We start from the raw sequence: 25,430 nt of genomic DNA on the forward strand, positions 1-25,430 counted from the left end.
CAGAGAGCACAAAAGAGATCTTTCCCTGTGAACATCAACAAATTTGAACATTACTGTGGGGCTTGGATACCGCAGCCACTTCTTTCAGGAGGGCTGGGGATTCCTCAAAAAACGAGATTTGTGATAGTTTACCGTAACATCACTTCACTGCCTGGCTTTATGATAATAAACAGACATTTGGCCTCAGGCTTGTAATGCACCCAGGTTTTCTGGTCAGAACAGAAGTGGCTAACATTGGCATTCAGAATAAACAGAGCTGAATTCCAGAAGCAAAATAAATGACACAAAAAGAGGTGACAGTAAACACATTTCATCCCAAAAGAGACCCAGAAACCATACAACACTAATCTTTAGTGACTCATTACCAAAGCGAATCACTGAAGAGTCCTCTGCTGCTCTAGCTATACTGACTCCCGTGTTTATACCCATACATAGGCAATGTTGAATTTTGTATTTCCACCTTTACAAATATTTGTGATTATGAGAAATCCGCTTATAAACAACATTCTCTGCAGCTAGTTACACGGGACATCTGACCACAAATTTGGTGCCAAATACAAAGAATTAACAGCAGCGGAAACATAATCTGAGCATAAAATGTAAACCAATCCCCTCTATATAGCTTCATCGCAGACCTATTATGTAATAACCACAACATGTGTCAGCAAGATTATTTAATTAACATCATGCTTTACTGTAGCTTTCTAATCCGCCTATACTTGGACCCGAGGTATCGTTTGTCTCAGCACGTTTCATTTGACACGAATCATCATTCAGGAGGTTGTCATGGCAATAGATTAGAGCAGCTTTCGCTCCTCCTCAGGTGATCCTCTTAATTGAGGAGCGATCCAAGTCAGCAAGGCGTCTGTATCACTTTAAATTAACCAGCACGGAGCCGCAGGTGGTAAGTAAAGTGTGTTTGACAGTCAGCAACTCGCTAAGACTGCTGTTGATCAAAGATGTTCTGTACAGGCTGGAGCTGCTGATGGCTGATAAGAGGCTCTGAGAGCTAAGTGGCTTTGTCTACCAAAGCCATTAGCTCACACCAAGAGACTTGAGTCAATGCAGGAATGATTTGTTTTTGAATATCAAGCGCGCTGCAGTATTTTTCTGAACTTAACTGATACCGACCGAGCGCAGCAGTCGCATTTCAATAGCATTGTTCCCCTCACTAAGAGAGGAAGCCAGCCAAGCTAAAACGCTAGCGCCGACTGTGTGCATCTATGTGTATGTGGAGCACACCGCCCTCCTTTTAGGCATTTCATTTTTGCACAGGATGTGATGTCACAACCTGTTTACTGCCTGTGAACGGTCAGCCTTCTCTGTTGGAACCTTCAAAGACTCTGTCACCTAACACATCAGGGACCCTGGGGCCCAGGACACTGTTACACCAGCTAATCCTTAGCAAGCACAGAACAGAGACACCCCACCCCCCTTAATAAAGACCTAAACTACACTTGTGGGTTTTCAAAGCCCTCTAACTCTCCTCTGTCCAAAGCTGAACCTGCGTTGACCCAGCAGATGATAGGCATGGGCTCAAATCGAGGATTTTTCACATCTTTCTTGGTGTATCACTTCTCACAGCATCATGCAACTCCGTGCAGTTTCTGAACGTGCCTTCTTGGCCTCATGGGGCTAACTGATATCACATAACCCCCTGGCAGCTGTTACCTCCTCCAAGCCTCCTGTTCGATGTGTAAATAGTTCAGATCTATCTTGTTACATTGCGTGGGATGACAGATTTAGTAAAGGAACACTATATCTTGGCAGGTATGCAAATGTATGTAGATGACAGTTGTTTCAAATAGTTATGGCTGGTGTGAGACATTGTTGAGATTCATATGACGGCAGACTAAATAACAGGGTCAGCGCTGCAGTCGAGTAAGTCATCATCTGTTTCCGATTCTTAAATTTCCTCTGCATCCTGTACCTGTAATAGTAAGAAATCAATCCCAGAGCATTTTTTTTAAACGTACAAAATAATCTCCGTCCAGTTCTTCTTTCTGTGGAGGGAGTGACTCAACAGGAGAGGAATGCTCTCCAAGAGTGCTGAGAAATGCCAGCATCTCCTCCAAACAGTCTTCGCTGGAATCTGGCAAAGCACAGGGAAGAGTGTCAGGGTCAATGATTTAGATTACTGCAGACAAGGCGGGTGTCACCTCGTGCACGGTAGGGATATGGCGAGGAAATTTGCCTGGATCTGGCAGAGCACAATTTGGCCCACCGCTGGACGACAAATGACATCATTTTACCATGGAAAGAGAACTGGTGGAAACTTGCAGCGGGAAGTCAGCTGCCTACCAGTGGCAGCCATGCACTGCGGTTAGACAAATATTTTTTCCATTGGCAAGTCCTGTCCCCAGACCCTTTCTTTTATGTGAGCAGTAGTTCTTAAGGTAAATTTTAAACTTTTATAGGGCTGCATTAACCACAGACATTAAAGACATTGTAAAGGTAATCTAATGCTATTAGCCTCCATGAAACAAAAACTATCCAAGACAATATTCAACAACATATGTACCAGCATATTTAGCATATTCAAGTTGATATTAGGAAAGCGTGATCAGTTTTGTTTGCATTCATAGCACCAGTATGCCTTAAGAGCCATAAGACAGATAAGGTAATCAAGGCACTACCTTACCTCTTGCCGATGTTTGTGCCATGAGCGTAATCCTATTTCAGGGGTTAATCTCAAGTCATTTAGGAAAGCAAACCCGCCCCCCCCCCCCCCACCCGACACTACACTCCTGGTGAGTACAACCTCGCATTATTACGCACTGTCTCATTAAAATCTCATTCAAATGTCAAAGAAAATTGCTTTCAAAACTACTGCCACTGACGGCTTACTATTATTTATTGTTGCACAGAAGGAATCGAGGTTTGAGCCGAGAGGAGTGTGCTGCCTCAATCAGTAAAGAAAATAGTGAACTCTCTGGCACCATGTTTCCATGAGGTGCTTTTGTACCAGAGCCACTAAGTTCTGATGTGATAACTCTGCCTTCTGTTCAAGGGTTTTCTCCAATGCAAGACATCAGACCGATGGTGTTCAGATAAAAGGTTTTTATCCGTGAGCAGCCATTACACTACAGGATAAAGGAAAAAGACACTGGCGTCAGTGCACACAAAGCAACTCAAGCCGTCGGGGGGGGCGCTCAAAGTGCTCGTCCCACATGAGGATTCCTCCCTGCTTTAATTGAATCTAGATGCACCATTACCATTTAATTAAATGCAGCGCATCCCCTTCAGATCTAGGAATGACACAGTTGGAGCAGTGACAACTAAAACAGAGTCCTCTGTTTGATATTTCACAATAATCCTAAAAGAACTTAAAGTGTTTGTTAAACTGGCAATGGGACTGACACTTAAACCTTCCCACTAATATTTCACTGCTGCATCTGAGATCACATCTAAGAGCTTTCTTTCAGTTCGAATCACAACTGGGGGAAACTGGAAAAGCCCAGAATAACCCCAAGGAAGGAGTGTCCAAAATAACAAGCTTTCTGACTAAAGTAGACCAACTGACCATCTGTTGTAGCCTCCTCCATCGAAGAGATCCACAGACAGGTTTCCCCGTAAGCCTCTCAAGTCAGAAAGCATTGTCTAGCAAAAACATATGGCAGGGTCTAAGCACCTTATTAGTGTACATTACCGCTGGACAAATCACATTAACCTTTAAGAAGGTGCTGTGGCCATACTTTCTGCACTAGAGGGGGTACAAATACACGTGTTAATGATGATTAAGCTATGTGTTTTCTGACCGCCGCAGCTGCTATGAGGGTGCACGGCGCTGTGAGAGCCTCACAGGGGGGTTTTAAGGAGACAGCAGCGCTCACCTCCTGGGAAAATCTGCGAGTCACCCCGAGTTGCTCAGCTTAAGCTGTGCTAAGAAGAAGGTTTGAGTGTCTGTGCTGGCACAAGAGATAATCTCTTCCTTTAATATATGACTGCCTGATGTTTTATCGAAAAAAGAAATGAGGAAGGACAAAGCTGGGATGTCCAAACAACCAGGTTCATTAAAGTGGGAAGTTGAGGACAGGTTGACTTTGGGAAGACGAATGAATGTGTAAATTTATGAGACAGCCCATCTGTAGCCTAAAGCTTAAGGCTAAACGGTTAATTACGGTTTATGGACTGCGGCTAGATTGTGCTCTTAAGGGACAGCGTAAATAAAACACATCATTACTCAGGGGGGGTGAGAATTGGCTGCCAACAAGCCAAAATTGACATTTTTCTGCCTCTGAGAACCTGTTGCTTTGCGACAAAGCTTCTTTTAATGCAACCCTGTCCGGCACCCATGAAAGACCTCGTGGAGCCGAGAGCAGGGTGCAAGCTGTCCCACTGCACAGTTTGCCAAACATAACAGAGTAAACAGAGGTTTTCTCACAGTTAACAAGCAACAGAGTGAAAGGGATATCTCAGCAGAACACTCAAAGCTGCTACCCAGCATAAAGGGAGATAGAATATTCCTAATAATATGGCAATGTCAGTGGCATCCATCAAATTAAACCTAGAATTTTATACAGCTCCCCGGTTATTTATGAAGTGCTGCGTCTGAATGCTTTTGCATAATTTCTTCCACATATGTTACAGATACGGGGTGGCGGTTTGCAAGCATGCAAAAAAAAAAAAAAAACCCTATCGACAGACACAGAGCGGAGCTTTTTTTTCCATAGTTTAGGGCCCGTGGTGAAATTTAATGAAGTGATTTGCCTTTTGTGTTTTTATTACTGTGGTGCTTTTATTTGCTGTGTTGAAGAATATTTGGAAATCCCAATCTAGCACTGGGTCTGTGCACCATTCAGTGACTGCTTTCCATTTTATGGTGACATAGCAATACCAGCAGATCATAACATAGTGTGAGAGGTGGAAAACTTATACTGCCAGAATAACTTGCTCATAACACAACTCTATAATGTTCATACATGGGCCACATAAAGCTGAAATATGACTTTGGAAAAGTGTTTAAGAGCGAAAGCATGCACTTATATTCACATACATATTACACAGATTTTCAGTAAGCAAAAAAAAAAAGTGCGTTAGCAATGGCCACATATAGTTCTGATGGGTTTATTTTTGTGAGAAAGTGATGTGGTAGCCAGGCTCCTCGGTGAATAAACATCATTAAAAAGTGGATCTTGCCAGGCCGAAGCACCAATCATTCAGCCCACACCACCTTTTTAATACACGCCTTCTCCCTCCTCCACAACTTACCAAAGCTATTTACACAAACATTCAGATCCTGCAACTGTTAGTGTGTACCAGAGAGTGGAAAAGAGAAAACAGGCGATAGGAAAAAACTCTGCAAGACCACATTGTTACTGCAGAGTTTTTTAAGAGCTGATCCAGAATGTTACTGCTCTGTTAAAGTTCATTTGAGGAACCTGATATTTTATTTGGCCAAGTCCTTTGTTGCCACTAGACTGCAGACTGGGTGAAACCATCAGAAATGGACCCTATTAAAGATTTTTTATGGCAAGTGTTGGACAGTGATCTAGCGATGTCTCGGCCACGTTTTAACGCCACGTTATCAGCGTACGCGCAGGACTTTGTTTGCTCCGTCCATGTTTGCCTAATATGACAAAGACCGATGGATATATGCTGGCATTAAATTTTCTCTGTTGTTTTTTGCTCAAAACCTGACGACAGGCTGGAGATTGACAGATCATTATTCAACCAAACAAGTCCAGGGGAAAGAAAACTCAAGAATACTGAAGGGTTTACACGCCAGATTCATGGGAGCCATTTAAGAGCATAAAGGATCCTGCTTTTAAATAGGCATGGTCATTAAAATTCTTTATCTGCTAAGCGGTCGTTTAGCCCCCCAAAACTCTCCCCTCACCCACCAGCCAAAAGACCATATACAAACAGCGCGGCACTATGGAGCGATGTGCTGGAGGGATGTGAAAGACATGGGATTTCTATGCGCTCGTATCCGCCATAATAGGCATGGGCCAAGGGATTTACTGTGCCTTCTCTTTAATAAATGTGGTCAAACGCTCTGCATGTCAATGCGCCCCGAGGATGCTCTCACCACCACACGCAGACTTGCACAAACTCGAAGGCAACACACAAATGCACAAAAATATGAACATATGTATGAACAAATAATCATTGCATGTCTACTAATCTGCAGACACAAGCATAAGCACGCATCAAATCAGTTAATCTCTAATGTAAATCAAATTAGGTCAGTTTTTATAACTTTTATTAGTTGAAAGGGTTTCCAAAAACATTGAAAAAGAGGAAGTTCAAGTGGGAGTACCTACTTTTAAAAAGATCCAAGAGATTAACAAAGCAAGGCAGACACACCCTTCTGGCTAAATTACTGTCTCAAAAATTCATGGATTCAGGAAAAACAATATAAGAAAATACATTATATTAATCAAAAGCATTAGGGTTAACTTTAAAGCTGATCAGATACAAAAACCTCAAACCTGACAAACTGCCGTGTGCATGAAAATATGTTCTCCACAACCACAGATGCCTACTTAAAGCCATAACAGCAACATTGTTTTGCAAAAGCATTTGCGACTCTGTGGGAGATCTCACTGTTGTACATTCTTCCGAGCAGGCAAAACTTGTACATTACTAAGCAGTGGCTTGAAAATCTGACTTGCCTGCAGCTGATCCCAGATGTTGGCTGAGTAAAAACAACAGTCCGGGTCTGCGTACTCCAAACCCCAAATATCTTCATGTATCTGCACAACTAGTAAACTCAAAAATGCAGAAACAAAACAAATTCCCATAAACAAGGAAGGGAGACTTAAAAAAAAGGAGAAGAAATATTCTGTGTCAGATTTCCTCTCTACATGATGCCTTGTAAAACACCTTTATGCAGCTTGTATGGATGCCACAAGTTGTGGGGGCTGAGCACAGACTTTCAAATAATTGCAGAAGTTTACCAAATTGTGTTCTTCTCACGAGCCAGAACACATTATGAGAAGCACCCAGTGGGCGCCTTTGTTTCCAACCATTTCATGACAGATTTCGCCGTTAGCACAACAGAGGGAGAATACAGGAGTTCTCCTAATGAGTTTACCTTCACTAAAAAACACAAACCAAAGGAAAAAAAGCACCCAAAATGACACATGACAAGGGACCACTAAAGCAAAATGCACAGGGACACAGCTCCAGACATCAGTGTGGAAAAAGACTAGGATCTATTTATAGAATGTATAAAGAAAAAAGCTGAGTTAGAAAGAAAGAAGAAGTTTGTGATGTAGCAGTTTCTCTTAGTCATAATCAAGTTTTTAGGGCACAATGGCTGCAGGGAGATTTTCCCTTGGATTTTACATAACAACCATGACAGCAGTTTTTCAGCAAACAGACAGTCGAGACGTTTTCTGAAAGAATAGGACGCCTTTGCGTAAGAAATCCTCTGGATTTATTTTTCTCTATGTTCTTTATGTTACGACAGACAAAAGCGGGCTTTAACATGTAAAGATGAATGCGTGCGGTTGCAAATGGGTTACGTTAGACGGCAGACTTGGAGACATGTCTGCCCCATCCACCTTCAAACATTTCCTGACAGATAGCGCCTGGGAGAAACATTTCCCTCCACTGACTCAGCTGAGGCCTCAAAAATGTGAGAAAATGCTGCTGGGTAATTTGGACTGTACTATGATTATGGTGTTTTTGATATTTAGATATTCTACCCCAAATCCCTCTCTCTGCCTCGGCATTGTACTGAGATGTCCTGTCAAAATATTTTGGAATTGTTGTCAGGGCTCTAAATATGGACGCAGCGTGAAGGGTACAAAACGAGATCAAATCTTAATTAGCATGTTCGCTTTGTTGGGCAACTTTCTCCATGTGGCACAGATCTCACAACAGCTTACTTTGACAAAACAAAAAAAACAAACAAACAAAAAAGATGTTTGAGCAGGGACTTGATTTTACTTGATTTATAGACAATTTTATAATAAATATTCTAATATTCCAATGATTAAATGATGAGGTAATGAATATACCGCGTAAGTGTTTTTCAATACAAGATACTCCAGGCAAGACCGAGCCAATTCTCACCAAAGTCTCTGCATAAAGTCAAAAATACACAGCATTATGAACGGTCACATGGTCAATCCAGGAATGAAACGGAACCACCCTGAGACCATGACGGCCGCACCAGAGGAGCTCAGGGAAACATATATTTAACTGGGATACCATGTGATTTGGCTGCAACGGGGATATGCATGTACTCCTTTAACTGCACATTAACTGGCCTCTATGCAATAACAAGTTAACCTTTTATCTGGCTATAACAAGCTCTACCGCCGTATCCAAATAAACAGAGGATGCTATTCAATTGAACCCGCTGAAAAGACTTCTGTGGAATAGGTCAAAAAAAAAAAAAAAAACACCCACTAGTTTGCAAGCTAAAAACTCCAGATTGTTTGGGTTATTGTGCCACACAAAAAGACCTCAGAGCAGACTATGAAATCAAAATGCTGTTTGTTGACATTGCTGTTACTTCATGACAATATTCTTTTTCAGCTGTGTTTTGCAGGCTGATTACAAAATATTGCCTGCGCTTTGCTTAAATTCAACAATGTCCATATAGGGACATATGCAATGCTTAGTGCTCACTAGATAAACCAGATCGTGGATCATAACTTGAACACGTTACACGTGGAATGAGTTCAGACGTAAACAATTGATTCTGGAATACTGAAACATAAGGTGGCTGAGCCTGCATAAAATAATCTTTTGCTTAAAAAGCGCCAAACATTTCAAGATGCTATCGGCTGCCTTCGCAGCTCGAAACCTTAAATGCAGTCATACCTGAGTCGGTGGCTGTGATCAGAAGGATGAATTTCTCTTGCACTTCCCGGTCAAGCGTCTCGGTCAGGCTCAGCTGACCGCTGGAGGACAGGGTGAACGCGCCTTCATCGTTCCCGCCGCTGAGCATGTAGCTTAGCTGACCATTTGCACCTTGGTCATCGTCTCTAGCAATAACCTGGAAATCATGAAAAAATATGTTTATTTACAACAAACAGAAAAAAAATGTTAAAAAAAAAAATACAAAAAGCAAAAGGTGAAAAGTGCAAAATGGATCATTCTGAAGTAATTTAAGTTTGCGTTAGTTTTTTATACAAATTCCAGCCATAATTCCAATTACGCTGAGAAATCGCATGATGCTTTTTACTACATTTATTTTTTAGATTTGATTTGCTGTTACTACTATCATGAGAACATTAGATAAAATTGAACTAAGTAAGAAAAGAGAAAACAGACATGAAATTGATAGGGTGGGTAGTGAAGTAGCTTGCAGAGACAGGGGTCTGTGGGCAGGCTGAAACATCTTAAATGTAGGATTTATATAAGATATGTAAACGTGAGGTGCAGAAGGGGAATAAGATGAGCCATATGCTAACAGATTAGTCAGTATATGGCAGTCAATGAATTTAAAATAAGTCAGTAATTACATCTGGATCAGTAAACTTACTCTATTAGTAATGATGTAACACACACAGAGCCTCATTAGTCAGTATTTTGAACTAAACTTTACTAATAATACTCTTTTACTTCAGTAAACACACTTTTTGTATTTTGTAACATTTTTATTTTAATGTGATATTTCTTCTTTTATGTAAGAAAAGATTGTAATTATTGTTAATTTTTTATTATGTGTTTATTATGTGATTTATTATGTGTTAACTTTTCAATTTTGCAGCTTTATAAGACGAGTTAATTTTAACCACATAATTAAATCTATTAAATAGCTTCTTATTCCAGGCTTTGGGCACATTATCAGAATGCAAATGAAAGAAAAATACAACGGTAAAATATAATTACTTAAAGTAAAACAGTGTCCCTTTTAAAAGAAGATACAACACCTTCTTCTTATGAATGAAAAGCAATAAAACATGTTGACTGAGATTTATATGCAGCTAAAATAACTGAATGAGGTTAGTGATGAATAATTCTTCTCAACCTATGTCTTGTACAGGATAATGGTAAAAGTTATCTATTTCTGTAAGTTCTGTAAAATTAGAGGTTTTGTGTGTGTTTACTTCCATCAGTGAAGATAAAAGTTTCTTGGTCTGTATAAATAATCTTGACATTTCAGTGTATTGAGCAAATAGACCAGTTTACATGGTTTACAAGATCTTATATTCTTAAAATCAAAAATAAGCTGTTAACAAACTTCAATTTTCCTTTTTTTCTAATCCCATGAAGCTTGATTTACAAAGCTGCATCAATTTAACCCTGTCTGCAAGTAACCCAGCATAACCACGGACCTCACTGAATCTCACAGTTGAGGCTTAATTACCGTCACGGTGTTCAGCGGCACCATGAAGGTAATTGCTGAGGGAAGGAAGATCATTACTTATTCACTTTGTCTAATCAGACTTTCAAAGGGAATCCACCAAGAAGAAAACCAGAGTCACACACTGTGGGCTGCTGTGGGAATTGCAGACAGACATCTATTTAATGGTTTCTAAAGTATAAAACTATTTGCCAATCTTACTTTGCTGCAACTACTCACTGGTGTGCCCAGATGCATTGTGGGCTTTCCTGTGCATGTATCAGTTAGGTATAGCTAAATTTTGTGGGTAAACCCACTGCGCCTGGGCCCATAACTGTATCCTCATTTCCTCACTGGGTACACGAGTGAAAGTGCAATTTGCTCTGTCACTGGAAATCTGCGTTTCCAGTCCATTTTTTATGTATGGCTCATTTAGTCATCAGGGTGGTTAGAATGTTAATCGTCTCGTCATGCAATTTAGCTGAGTTTCATATTTCGCTGAAATCCTATAAAGCCCTAATTGAGCAGAACAAATGGTAGTTGTATATCATTTCTTTATCATTTCACCCAAGTATTTGCTGCAGCATTTAGCAAAATAAGACCACCAAACTTAGTGGTTTAGTGCCCTAACAGCACTCACACACCTGCACTTATTAAGTTAGTTTAACTACTACGAATTTGGTTGAGGCATTAAGCTTGTTAGAACCTTTTTTCACCCTGGAAGACCTTTCTGTGAATTTCACTTAATGTCTTGGCATATAACAACTAACCTGCAGAATGTTTTTCGGTAGGTTCTCAAGGTTCTCCTGAACATTGACAGTGTAAGGAGAGAGCTCAAAAACAGGTGAGCAGTCATTAACATCCAGTAAAACAATGTTGACTGTTGCTCGGTCCACCCTGGGGCTGCTGCCACGGTCTGCAGCTTGGACCACCAATGAATAGGATGAACGCGCCTCTCGGTCCAGCTGTTTGGCCACTGAGATCACCCCCGTGACAGAATCGATCCGGAAATCAGAGTTGGTGTTTCCCCCAGAGATAGAGAAACGGATCTGCCCATTGGTGCCTTCGTCAGCATCGCTAGCAAACACCTGGATGACATCGGTCCCCGTCAAGATGTTCTCCTCGATCTCGATGTCATAGATATTCTGTGAGAAGCTTGGGGTATTGTCGTTGACGTCCAAAACCACCATAGTCACATCCATTGTCGAAGAGAGAGGCGGATCGCCCTTATCTGTAGCTACGACTGTGAGCGTGTAGTTGGTATGCTCCTCTCTATCAAGTTCCCCAATCAACCGGACATCTCCGTCTATTGTACCAATGCTGAACTTGTTACCGAACGGGCCTCTGAGGGAGTACTCCACGTAGCTGTTGGGGCCACTGTCAGCATCTGTGGCTTGGGTCGTGAACACAACTGTGTCCACTGGAGTGTTCTCCTGGATGTAAGTCATCTTCTGAGAAGTGAAGGCTGGTGGGCAGTCATTGACATCCAGAAGAATGATCGACACTTGGGCAGTGCTGGTGAAGCGAGTAATGGGAGGTGGGGCTAGGTCATTTACTGTGACTACCAGGTTATAGAAAGACTGGGTTTCCCTGTCCAAAGACTTCTTAGTTTGGAGGACCCCATCTTTGGTGATGACAAAGTGGCCTTGGGGATCCCCAGATGCGATTTTGTAGAGGAGCTGTGCATTCTGGCCTGAAAAACATGGCAAGATGCAGGTCTTTAGAAGATAAAAACAATACCAGGAAGTCTTGATGCATTCTCAATCATCCAGGAAAGTAAATCTCCAAAAGTTGAATCTGTTCATCTGGAACGCTACGTCCAGATGAACAGATTCAACTTTTGGAGAATACCAGGAAGGTGAAAGTTAGATTCATCTGTTAGATTTTCTGCACCAAACCAATATGATAACTGAAAATACCTAAATATCATCTTCCATGCAGTTACTTCTTTCAAATTAAAAGACCTCATTTTACACTCTGATTTTTTAAATTGAGTTTAAATGAAATTATTTGATGTGGCCTTGAACAGAAAGGACAGCATGGTGGAGGTCAAATACTGATAACTCTGACTGACATCCATTGTTCTAGATATAACTGTTAGATATTCTCCATGTGTTTGAATTAGGCACTTATATACATTATCAACTTCCATTTCCACAAATTGTGCATGTGCAACAGCTCTGTGCTACTCTTATCATCCGAGTAGACAATCTATTCATGTAAAATGACAGATTGCTATCAGAAAGAAATACCACTGTAACCACTTCCTCAACTGATAGTTTTGGAAAATCCCTCTGAACTGAAATATTTATTTTAAGTGACATAACTACAATGTCTGTGAATGAATGGATGGATGCACTAAACTATCCAACCTTGAAATCTGGCGTAATCTGTACAACCGCCCTGGAAGTGGGGGTTAAAACAAGCTTAAATTGAGCATCTGTAATTCAACTCAACGGGGTATTCATGTGGAAAACGCCGCCACCTTCCCACACTCTTGTGTGCATTTACAGTATACAAGCAATCTCTTATCAAAAGCTTGAGTGCTACTTCTATCTGAGTTTTGGCTACGCTGTCTAGAGCCAAAGTCTGGGGGTCAGGGGTCAGGGCTTAGGAAGCGCTAACAATGGCGGTGTTTTGTTTTGACAGTGCAGAGCGGCAGCTATATATCTGAGAGGACGACGTGGTCAGATTATGCGGACAGTGGAGAAAGAAGCCAGACTTTGGTTGAGAACTAGGCAGCATATTTCCCAGGAATGTAGGTCACAATAACCACATTAGGCCCGGGTGAAGCGATAATTACAGCAGAGGAGAGTAGCGGTGGCCGTTCAAATACCACACGCTTCTTCACAGACACGAAACCCACCACCTGAAACGCAGAAATAACTCCAGCCGCTTAATCACATGGTGAAGATGTTGTATTTCATCAAATCAATTATATGCGACTCAAAATAAAAACGAAAAATAAAATGTAGGCTTGAGAGCTTCTGTGTAACCAGCTGTCATAACAAAGTGACAGGCCTCTATTAAATTAATCTACTAAGGCTAGCTCACACTTGATTTATACGATGAGAGTACATTACTGCTTTAAACATGCCCACTGAGCAGCGTTTTTAAATACACTGACATCACCGGAATACTTCCAGGACTTAACTTGACGACTGTGTTTTCAAGTACAGTTAAAAAAGGCTCATCTTCAGACATATTTATCTTCAGCAAGTGCCAAATAGTTCCAAATGTAGCAGTGTTCAAAATATTTAGTGGCATATCAGTTTTAAGTCATCTGAACTGAGAGTGAAACAGAGAGTGAAATCAGTGCCACAGCTGCACTAGTATTTCTCATTTTGTCTGATAGGTGATGTTTAATACGAAACTAAGCTTACGAGAAATAAAAAAATATATATAATTATAAACACTATATATCAAAGCATGGGAAAATTCCACATTGCTTATTTTAGAAGGGGACCACCACTCTACCTACTGAGGTATCCCTGCCCTTTTGTCATATTTAATATGCTTACACACAATGACGTGAGCAGCGTATGTGTTTATATATACACTACACTATATATACAAGTATATGTAAAATTAATACTTAAATCACACCTTGATTTGACAAACGAAAGAATCTTTACTGATGCAAATCTTATCATTTTTTTCTAAGAATTGAATGACATACCAACAATCAGGGGGGGAAAAATCATCAACCCTTTAAAACCTAGACTCAAAACCACAGCCAAAGTCAAGGTTAAATATTGAAATCACAGGTTCATCCAAGTTCTGTCATAATGTTGCTCAGTAATGTGTCCTCAGGTGCCTGTTGGATTCAGGTCTGAGGAACGTGAGGGCCAGTCACTGGGATCAATGCCTTCATCATCCTTCACCACTGCCTACATACTCTGGCCACCAGATATTATCCTGCACCAGGAGGAACCCACTGCACCAGTATAATGTCTGACACTGGGACTTTGTCCTACTACCTAACAAAAGTCAGGGTACTGTTGGCTAGCATGTGGAGGTCTGAAGTGCACCTTCACTGACCCACTACCAAACCAGTCATGCTGGACGATGTTGCTGGCAACATACTGCAGTGCTCATCATAACATCTCCAGACTCATTCACATATGTGCTCATGTGAACCTGCTCAGACTGATATGCTGGTCCTGTGGTTGGATGAGCTCAAAAGTACTAGTCAGGTATTAGTACATTACTATATCCTATGTAAATTCTTATATATACATACCATTATCAGCATCAGTGGCTCCCACGGTGATGATACTGGATCCAGGCGGCAAACTCTCAGAGACAGACGTGCTGTACGCGGTAGTGTTAAAAACAGGCGCGTTGTCATTTACATCCAACACATTGAAGTACACTCTGACTGTGCTGGCCTGCCCCCCACCATCCTGAGCCTTCGCTGTCAGAATATAGTACTGCTGAGTCTCGTAGTCTAGCGGACGTGTCACGTTGAAAAATCCCGTCACGGGGTTCAGGAGAAACGTCTCGTCCTCGTCATCTTCCTCCAGCGAGTAGGTGACCTCTCCGTTCACCCCTGAGTCAGAGTCGCTGGCCAGGATTGCTGCCACGATGGAGCCTGTGAGACACGGGTTGTAACACAGAGGCGAGAAGTTAGACTTTATGGCCCTTTAGAAAAAAACTAACTGCAGGGGGTTAGAGAGAGGTTTATTAATACCAGTGACTCAGTTATTGCTGCGCCAGTTGCTAAAATAACTGATGATTTTTTAATGTCTTGGCCTGTTCTGCTTTGGACTAAAAGCAGTCGCTGATGTTTTCAGCTTACAGCTGAGGCTGAGCACACAGCTAATCATTAAGTGTTTTATTAGAGCTTTACGTGAAACATTTCTAAATGACACCCTCATTCATCTTTGATTACCAAAATTATGCGTCTTTTTCTTGAGAGTTAAGTGGAGAAAGGAGTGAGGACGCGAGGCCAGACAACTGTCAGTACTGTAGTAAATCCTGCTTGTTGCTGATAGATTTCCATATAAATCAAATATCAGTTACTGTCACTTTGACCCATTAAACTCATGATTTCCCCCTGAAGGAAGATGCACAGGAAAAAAAATACTACAAAGAATTTACCCCCAATAATTTGTAACTGATGATCTTAACAGAGAAGTCCAGTCTGAAGGGCCTTTGCATGAGATCAAACATTGCTTGTCTGCCTTTGCAATCTTGAATTTTTAAAGACATCTTACCAGGCACCATGTCTTCAGGGATATCAAATGAGTACGTTGCACGGGAGAACTTTGGCGTGTGGTCGTTTACGTCCTTGACGGTGATGTTCAGCGTCATGTCAGATGACTGCTTTCCATCGTCTGCACGCACCAGGAGGGAATATTTCGAACGTCTCTCCCGGTCTAGTTTCTTGGTGGCGATGAGATCTCCGGATTCAGGGTCGATACGGAAGCTGTCATCTGCCCCACTGATGATCGTGTACGTCACAAGAGCATTGGGACCCTGAGGTTTAAAAGAATGCGATAATACCAAACAACAAGTTAGGATAGAGTCATCTATTTCACTCCAATATGATTTTTCCTTGTTGGGTTCCTAGTAAACCCAAACTCATTACTTGCAAGTGAGGATTTATAAAAACAGTTTGATTTGTTGTGCTGAACCATGATTGAAATTTAAGTTCTTCAGATACAAGAGGAAGACCATCAGGCATCAAAGCAAATCTATCTACTAGGAAATTAGATTGTTTATTACATGTTAGCATGTCATGCCTCTAGGACAAAATCTCTACTTGTCTAGCATGAATGAAACCCCAAACATGGCCCTTTTCCACAGAGACAGTCCATAAAGTGGAGGCTTGTGATTTCAAAAAGGCCTTGAAGAAGATCACAGATCAAGATAGTGACACCAAATAAAGCACAACTGGGAAAAAACTGAATTGAAGGGATTACATCTCACTGACCTTCACAAACAAACAAGCTTTGAGCATGCTAACGAGAAATCCACCCATCTTATCAGGACCTTAATGTTGTTGCTTTAGCACTAAGATTTTATGTTAAGAGAAAATGTCTAGCAGTGTAGAGAGAAGGAACAGGTTTTCTTGGACGAAGGCAACATTGCTGAACAACACAGAGGACCCATTTATAAGCATAAATGACACGGAATAATAGATTTTTGGAAAGCTGATAAACCTAAATGGCCTTTTTTACGATTAAAGGTCAAACTAGTCAGAAAAAAATACGAAGAAACACAAGAGCTGAGTGGTGATATTCACGAGAGACTTGCGCTTCCTCTTTGAACTTTTGGGGGGTATAGTGTTCGTCTATAAATGCAACTAATAGATCATCTATTACATCGGACAAGTACAAGCGCCATAACACATGCGATCACTATAGCGAGAGGCTTTGGAATCAGAGATGGGGACTGAATGCACTATGACATGTGAATGAGGCTGACGACAGAGCTTGACGTTTACATTTGTGCTGGGGACAATAGGAGATCAGACAACTGTCTCACTCTGTGTCTTCTGCCAAAAAAGCTAAAGCAACATCAAAAAGCTACTGCTGCTCAGCGAGATGAAGCGAGGGCTCCGGTTACAGTTGGTTAAGAGCAAAGCTAAAAGAGACTCTTTCAGCTATGCCTGATGTTTGTGTGATGCTTTTTGATCCCCTTGGAACAATGGAAAGGCTTATAGGGTAGAAGTGCTGCATTAAGCTGGTTTTTATATGCGTATTGACACATTTACTGCCTAAGTGAATAAGCTGTGTTGAAATAAACTGTACGTACGCAGCGGTGCTTCATGGTAAAATCAGCTGGAGAATGATGTGTTAGTTGGCTGTTGTGGTATAAAGCTCCTCCATGTTTTACAGATTCAACCTCTCTTTGGCAATAAAGCAGTCTTCAGACAAATATTTTTGTAAAAATAAAGAATTTTAAGTTGTTAAGATCACTGTTTTGGTTTTTAACGTTTCCAAATCTATTGAACAGATGGTGAACTTGCATTTGTTAATATGAACAATATTTATTTATAACTATTTATTTCATTAACTCAGTGGTTTCAATTAAAGTATTATAATGCATATAATTGCACGTGTAAGAAAATAGCTGCTCCCTTATTTCTCAAGGGGAAACCACAGGGAATGGATCTGCATGCTTAATTTGGCACAGATTTTATGCCGGATGCACTCCCTGAGGCAACCCTCCCATTTACCCAGGGCTTGGGACTGGCACTAGGAATACAAGAGTCCATCTCTCCTCCTGGAATCAAACCGGGTTTGATGTGTGTGTTCCCCCCTACACCACAGAGCCACATCTTATTGACTGTATCCCTCAATCGATTTAAGAATTCTGGAACTTGTTATTTACTTTTTGACATTGAAAGACATTTGAAAGGTAATCACAGTTTAAATGGCTCACTGTTAAAATGCATGTGGGATTGAACAAACAATTTATACATATAGTACATAGTCAAATGCAAATGTAATGTTTTACAGTAGGATTATTTAAAGTGATCCTGTCATTAAATCAGTGAACTCTGAAAGGTTAAAAACTTGAATGTAGAGGAGATTTTACTGTTTGGCCATGTCTGACAGAAGAAAAACACAAGAAACTATAAAATATTCTCTTCCCTTGTCTAACCTTTTTTTAACTGTCTGCTTTTAGGCACAAAGACTGTGCCTAAAAGCAGACATTTAACACACAGAGTCAATATAATCACAGGGCTAACTTCTCTTACTTGCTCTTATCTCTTTCCCATGGCCTGTTTTTTATGATAGATAAAAACTCTGTCTTATTGACCTCGTCTCTCATTGCATTACCAGACTTGGTCTGAGATCCAGGCCCAATAAAAAAATGGGGGAGATGAGGAGGACGGAGTGAGGTTCTGCTCATCGAAGGACCCTGCTGTCATCAATCAGTGGCTCCAGATCTGGCAATCTCATTAACCACCTGGGCCGCAGTCCGGAACCCAACACCCATGGTTTGCCAATTAATTTTCTGATAGGGTTCAAAGGCAGAGCAAGGAAGGTGGGAGAGGCCGAGATGGGGGTCCATCTAGGCTTCAGTCCAACACACACACATACCAACAAAAACTATAAACACAGGCATTTAAAAATAGGTTTATTCTCTTTTTAAACTGTTTGATTCTCCTGAACAATCCCATGTCTTTCTCTTTTCGTAAAATCTTTACACGCACTCAAACACACTCACTTCGACACTGTTCGCCCTCTTGACCTCCACTCAAGAGTCTGACTACTTTACGGCTCTCCAAAGACACGGAGGGTTGTTCGGAGGAAAAGAAAAAAAAAAAAAAACGAGGGCTGGCCAATTAAACAGCAGTATTCCAGGGAGCGAAGTGCACCAGGCAGGGGCAGAAGGAAACTCATTTAGTAGATGAGTGGCTTTTGGGAGCACGCAGTTCCTATGAGAAGCGAGAGGTGCGAAGCAGACAGCACCGGTGGGGATAGCAAGCTTCCTGTATGCAACAGCACCAAGACAGCAAGCCAATCATAACATAGACTCTTGGAAAACAAGCGATGTGTTGTCACTAACAGCTACAGATAAAGAAAGTTAAGGATGACCCAACAGTCTGCGCCGCTGGTGTGTAAATCCATTCTACAAGTGTGCAAAATAGCCAGAAATCTCCTTGTTGTGGGTTTTCAGGCCTCTGGAATGCATTACTGTTCACTTGGAGCCTGTGCTTCCTTGCAGGGATCTCTCCTAAAACCCCCATTGTTGCGTTTTTCTTCATTAATAAAGTTTTTTTCTTTTTTTTTTTTTTTACCTGTGACATATTTTCCACATTAGGTCAGAATTCTAATAAAATGCTCACAGTCTCTCCAAAAGCACAAATGGCTGCATATTTCTTTTAAATGAGGTGAGAAACATTCTCAGAGAGGCCTAACTTGCATTACACAAAAGAGCAGCGTTTTATATTGATTTCCTTTCAACCCCACTGCAATCCCCTCCTCCTTTTTTGGGGTGGAAATGGGCACAGTGAAAAGCGGATGGGTAGAAACAGCATTTTAATACCCTCACACATGAATCCCACATGTAGCACTGTTAAATTGGATGGGATCATTATGATGTCTGAATTCAGCCCGTCAGCTGGCCAACAGCTTGCACTCTTGGCTACTCTGCGCTGGCTCACACATGTGGCTTTCTCAACAAGAGCTCCAATGCGTTCCGTACGCTTAATGTCAGCGCAACTTAAGTTTCCTGCGTAAGGATGTGGGCAAAGGCTTGGCTGGCCTCATATCTGGCTCTGAGTGAGAGCTGGAATGAAGCACAGGCTTCTATTTAGCAGCCTATTCATGGCAGCGCTGAAGTTTGGAGTAAACATCACTAGAATCTGTAATTCTTAAAAAGGCTCCTCTACATTCTCTTTAAGTACTTCTTTTTTTCATTTGCTTGCTTGGAAGTGAAATGTGACTTCTCTTGAATTCAAGTTCTTTAGGTGGGTAATTCAAGCGCGGCTCATATGCATATGCGTGCTTGTAAGAATGAACGCTTAATTTTCTACAAATTACCGAAAAGCCTTCGATTTCAGCCTAAGCACCACAGGTCAGGCTTTTCTTAACTTCAGATATGTGGAAAAAGTGAACAACTGCGCAATTTGATTTCAATACCATATGCTAAGCCTTTCAAGATCAAAACTGTGAATAGTTTGGAACTGAAAAAAGAAAATAATCAAATAACGTCCTTAAGTCCCCCTACTGAAAAGACTGACCTGCCTCCAGGTCCGAGATTTACAGTCAATATAGTATTCTGACAAAAGAGAAATGGCATAAAGTGGGACTTTGTATGACTTTTCTCACATTCAGAGCAAAGAGATGGGAGCGAGGTAACAGCTGTGCAATAAAAAACGTGTGGCCTCATAAGTTAACATTAAATCTGAGTCCATATTCCTGCGTTCTAATCTCTCGCCCCTCTATGGCCCGACTCTTTCCACTCACTTCAACTGTGTCCTTTGGCTTGGGTGAGGGACCGCAGACCTTTGAGATGCCGGCAGGGCCTGCTTTTTGCTCGCGGCAGGATTTAATGTCCGTATCCTGCCGAAAGCAGCCAAAGATGGAGCCTTTGACTAATTCAGAGTGATACTGCTGATGTAATGTGAACTACGGGGACCGCGGAGGGACTATCAGGATGACAGGACGAAGAATCAATCGATGTTTCTGCGACACCAGCGGACTCAAGACATCTCAGATAACATCAACATTTAAGGGTGAAAATGAGCAGACTCTAAATGTGCGTGTGTCTTAGGGGAAAGCACATTAATTGCTACAAAGCGGTGATTTATGCTTTTGTGGTAGTGCGTAAGAGTTGAGGGAGGCAAGGATGGTGCTTTCCCAAATTGTCTTGGCTGCTTTGTGTCACTGTGTGGAGTCGCGAGTACGTGCACATCTGAGCTTGAACTCAACTAACGCTGTACTCTACAACAGGCAATTCCCTATTTTTATGAAATTTAATCAAATAATTGCTGCAATATCTATAGATGATAGTAAAAAATAAAATTTCCCACAGCTAAAGGCAACGTCTTTAAATCACAGCAAAAACCCAGAAATTTTTTCATTCATCATTTTTGTCATAATTGACAAAAATGTTTTTTTTAATCCTGAGGTAATATACTGCTGAGATTTTCCATATACCAGGTTACGGTTTACTGACTTTTATTGCCAATGACAGCGACTGTAAAATTAAAAACTGCTGTAAAAATAAATACTACCCTTATCAGAATAATAATGAACTCGCAATCATAATCAATCAGGGACATGCAGTCTAGACTGTTTCCATTCCTTTTCTGCCTTGAATATTTGCTATTTTGGTATGAAAATGGTCCAATGTAAAGATTTTAATACTGACAACGATGTTAAAAAAAACATTTGAATCTTTAGTGGTTTTGACACTGTAGGAACAAAAATTTAGAGCACGTTTTTAATTCAAATCGCTCCCAGGATATCTATTCCGAAAGCGGCGAAGTGGAAAACGGGCAAAGAAAAGCACAAAGACACCGAGCCATTACCTCGTCTGCATCCGTGGCTGTTAGCTGCATTATCTTGAAGCCATCTCCAACGTTTTCCTCGATGGTCACGTCAAGAATGTCATTAGGGAAAACGGGCGGGTTGTCGTTGACATCCTGTAGCGTGATCTCCACCTGTGGAGGAAGAATAAACAGCACACTTTCCATTAAAGCACTGCCAACCTGCTACAGTCTGTCTGCAACAGCTGTTAAGACTGCTGTAAAGAAAAAAAAAATGTCTGAGTCGTCTCGGGTTTCAGAAGATGAAGAAGCTGCACTAGCAGGGAAATTTATCATTTTCTGGCTCCACGGGGTATAGAGAGGAAAAAGTGTGAAATTATCAGCTGCGAGTCTTGCCGTGAAAGCTTGCAAACAAGAAAGCCTGAATTTTTCTCCCATCCAAAGTTCGTGTATTTTTCGATCTACTAACAGAACAAGTCACATCTTAAACAGACAGAACTATATAATTGGTCGAGAGTGAATGCTCTATAAAAATGTGATGATAAATATAATTCAAATGAAAAGTGAATTACTGAAAGTTGGTGCTGCTTTAGGAGCGACACCAACCCACGATAAGCTTCTGTAAACCAACATATCTAGAGAAGTGCATTGTGGGTCTATGGTAGACCTCATATACCCCACTGTCACTGGAGCTCATGGAAACTGTATCATTTACAAATTGCAGACGTGCAGCAAATATAACAGTAGAGCAAACTAACTGCAGCGCAGGGATTTTCACTTTCAAGTCTTACAAACCAAAATAAACACACATTACAGTAGACCACGGACCCCCCATGTGGAAAAACTTTGCCCCCCCACACTGAGAGACTTGTTCTAATAAATTAAATCTAATACAGATGCGACAGTGGGAAGAGTGAAACCTATGATTAGATCAGTTGTTTATAGAAATTATACGATTTCAAGTGAATCAAAGCGTCCTTTGGCTTTTGCTCATTCACACAAGACCATGTGGAGCACAAACGTTCTGTGACCACACGTGGAGAACCCTCTGCCACCATCCCGGCTTGCAGCTAATACTCCATGTGCGGACGTCCCTTTCAAGAATGTTTGTTGTTGTGCTTTTGATTGGACAAGTTGTTTGTTTATAGTAAAGGAACTCTTGAATTGACGATCTTTTATGCTCAACTTAGCCAGCACCCTCACTGACAAAGCTTAACGCAGATGATAAAGAAGCAATCGGTACTCCATCGATAATTTAGAATGCTAACCGTGAGCCAGGTCTTCTTACAAAAAAACTGAATGAAATCCAACAAGGTAGAAGCAACAGACATGTACATTATGCATTTTCAATGGTTTGTGCATCTAAATAAGTTTACTGCTTTGCTTTCAACCATCTACGGTATAGCGGCACAGTATGAGCAGTCACATGACCCTGTTTGTCCATCTGAGGGGGAAAGTGGAAACCCTGGAGACAGTGAGAGTGACACATTTATGGCTTCAGATGTTCTGCGTCTAGCGTGGCGATATTACATTTCCACTCGCATCCCACAACTTAAACTGCTATCCCTTCCACCTCATCTACTAACCCAAATATGCATTTCAAAGCCGGTAAACATGGCTCGCTTTTGAATCATAACAGACATTTTGCTGCGCATTCTCTGTTTATTGCTTCTATAAATATGGAAAAGCCGTGTTTAAATTCTCCAGTGATAGGATCTCCATTAATGTTGACAGTGATTATGGTAATTCTTGTGCCAGGCATCACTGTAACACACACGCGCACGCAGCGAGGCGTTACTGAGATGATATAAAGAAATGGGAAAAGAACAGTTGTTAAAAGTCTACAATGGGTGCAGCACTTTTTTTTTTTGAGGTAACAAGAGTTTCCCAGTGGGCATTTATAGAGCAGACAACAGGCCTCAAGGCCATATGACCACAGAGACGGGGGGCTTAAACACAGCGGTCTATTCATACTGGGCTATTTACAGGAAAAGCGGCCTTCACATGTCCCACAAATCTGCTTTGCAACCAACAGAAGCAGGAAGCGCTTCATAACAGCTGCCACTGACGCCTTTTGGGAAAAGCTTAGTTCATTAATGTTGACCCAGAACAAAAAGCCTGATGGGGGATATGGCTGAAATAGTGTCACAGCCTGACTGAATAAAATACTCTTCTACTGTTCACTAATGTGACACCGCGAGGGCAAGTCTGAGCAAGGTCACAATTAGAACGAATCCAATCGCTTAACACTGCCTGGATGCCAGGATGCTGTCCACTTATTAAACCCACTCTGAGTTGGTGTCTGTCTGTCTGCATGAGTGGAGATAATTACAGAAGAACAAGACAGATTATGTCCCGGGCACCGGCAATACAGAAGTCTCATAAACAACCACAATGACAGCGGCTCTCGACTCAACTTGCGCCCGAGCCGAGGGACCGGGGCAAAGTCAACAAACAATGAATATTTATCTCCCGCCCTGTGTGTCCCCTTGATGTGTAAATAATGCAAGGCCCACTTCTGAGGAGTGAACTAATTAGGGTAGAAGTGCAGTTTTGAGAAATAATTACGCCTTATGCTTCCAGTTTGCATTACCCGGGCTCCCACGGGACAGCAACATATCAAAGCGCTCTGGTGAAAAATTCATCGGAGGAAGAGGAAGCGAGGTCAGGAGAGGGAGGCTGAGAGAGGCAGGAAGAGAGGTTTTGTTCCCTCTACCTGTCTGCTGATCATGGCGAGCAGGCGGTTAACCCAGACGCCGTGGCCCAGGCAGGTGAAACACATTAGTTTACAAGGCAAAGATTGTGTTTCACGAACTACTGTTTCAAGTTGCAGGTGCTGCTAACTGGCTGCCAGAGTTTTATTATTTATGGGGAGGTATGAATGATTCAGGTGTCAAGCGGTTCCTGAGCGCTGTCGATTATAAGACCGTAAGTGATGGAAAGTATTTGTCCGAGAGCCTGAGACCGGAGCTCAGGAGTGATAAATTCATCTGAAATTCCCAGAGCTTGTATGATGCATGCAGAAATGACAGGTGGAAAAATTTAGATGTCTGAGCTCATGTTATGTAATCAAATCTCTTTTCTTGCGCATAAAGTTGAAATTTAAAGAGTAAGTTCACCTTAAATCACAAGAGACGTTTTTCTCACCGACCTCTGTTTTGATTGCGAGTCCAACACAGATGGAGCGAATGAACTGTCAAATTTGCTGTGCTCAGAGCTTTAAAATTTTATATTTCAGTATTTCAAAAGCAATGTGTATTTCTAGTACAAATGTCCCTGTTACAATATAACATTACTCTTTCTACCAATATAGAACACTGGGGACGATTAAAGATGATGAACTGAAACTTTAAAAATCATCACAAATAAAGTCTGCACAGTATTGTGCAAAAATCTTGAGCCACACCTCATTTCTTTACATTTTGCTAGGAAAATGGGAAAAAGGTGCAGAGATTTATTGAAGCATGTGGGAACATACATGGAAACATAGTACACAATGCAAAAACAGAGTTTGTACAATTCTAATGAGCTTTAAAGTCAATATTTGGAGTGACCACCTTTATTCTTCAACACAGCCTAAACTTTCTTGTATTTTCTTTAAGTAGTCCTTAAGTAGGATATTCAAAGCCTTTTTTGGGTGTTTTTTGTCCTGTTCTCTGTCAAGATGATAGCACACTGCTTGAATAATGCTGAGGTCCGCACTGTGGCGAGGCAAATCCATGACTGGTTGTGTTCCACTGCATGTTTTTTCTTTCAGAAAGTCTAGAAAACTATTGCTCATGACCATTTTACACTAAATCTAAAGACTATTACACAGCAATATATCAAAAATGTATAAAATCAACAACTTGGATGGCTTGTAAGTGAATCTTACCATATAGCTGTAGGTGAAGCCTAACAAACACCCAGCAGCTAAAAAGCCCATGGCCCTAACTTTGGGTCTTAATAAATTCTAATCAGTCATTTAAAAAAAAAAAAAAAACTTCAACCCCTATACAGTTGTTATAAAGAGATAAAACAGCCATAGAAACCCAAAGTGCTTTTGGCATAAGGTTGTAGACATGCATATTTCTGCTGTACATTTGGGAATTTTAACATAGTGGGGGTCGATTGACTTTTGGAGTGTGACATAAAGTGGAAATACAAGGAACTGCAGCTTCTGGCATTTCCATATTGCTTCAATTTCTCAACCCGAGAGGCTGCCTCCAGGTACAAACACTCCACATT

At 41.2% G+C, this 25,430-nt stretch overlaps 1 protein-coding gene across 1 annotated transcript in view; it reads right to left on the bottom strand.

Annotated features, from left to right (window-relative positions):
- The window catches only part of fat4 (FAT atypical cadherin 4), a 100,330-nt gene that overhangs the window by 28,591 nt on the left and 46,309 nt on the right, over positions 1 to 25,430 (bottom strand). Inside the window, exons 2-6 of the mRNA XM_063493417.1 lie at positions 21,246 to 21,377; positions 15,469 to 15,730; positions 14,493 to 14,843; positions 11,020 to 11,942; positions 8,782 to 8,956 (exon numbers count right to left, since the gene is read on the bottom strand). Coding sequence (XP_063349487.1) covers positions 8,782 to 8,956; positions 11,020 to 11,942; positions 14,493 to 14,843; positions 15,469 to 15,730; positions 21,246 to 21,377 — 1,843 coding nt within the window. The remainder of the gene's footprint in view (positions 1 to 8,781; positions 8,957 to 11,019; positions 11,943 to 14,492; positions 14,844 to 15,468; positions 15,731 to 21,245; positions 21,378 to 25,430) is intronic.

The sequence above is a fragment of the Pelmatolapia mariae genome, linkage group LG2 (assembly GCF_036321145.2).
Source record: "Pelmatolapia mariae isolate MD_Pm_ZW linkage group LG2, Pm_UMD_F_2, whole genome shotgun sequence".
NCBI classification, from domain to species: Eukaryota; Metazoa; Chordata; class Actinopteri; order Cichliformes; family Cichlidae; genus Pelmatolapia; species Pelmatolapia mariae.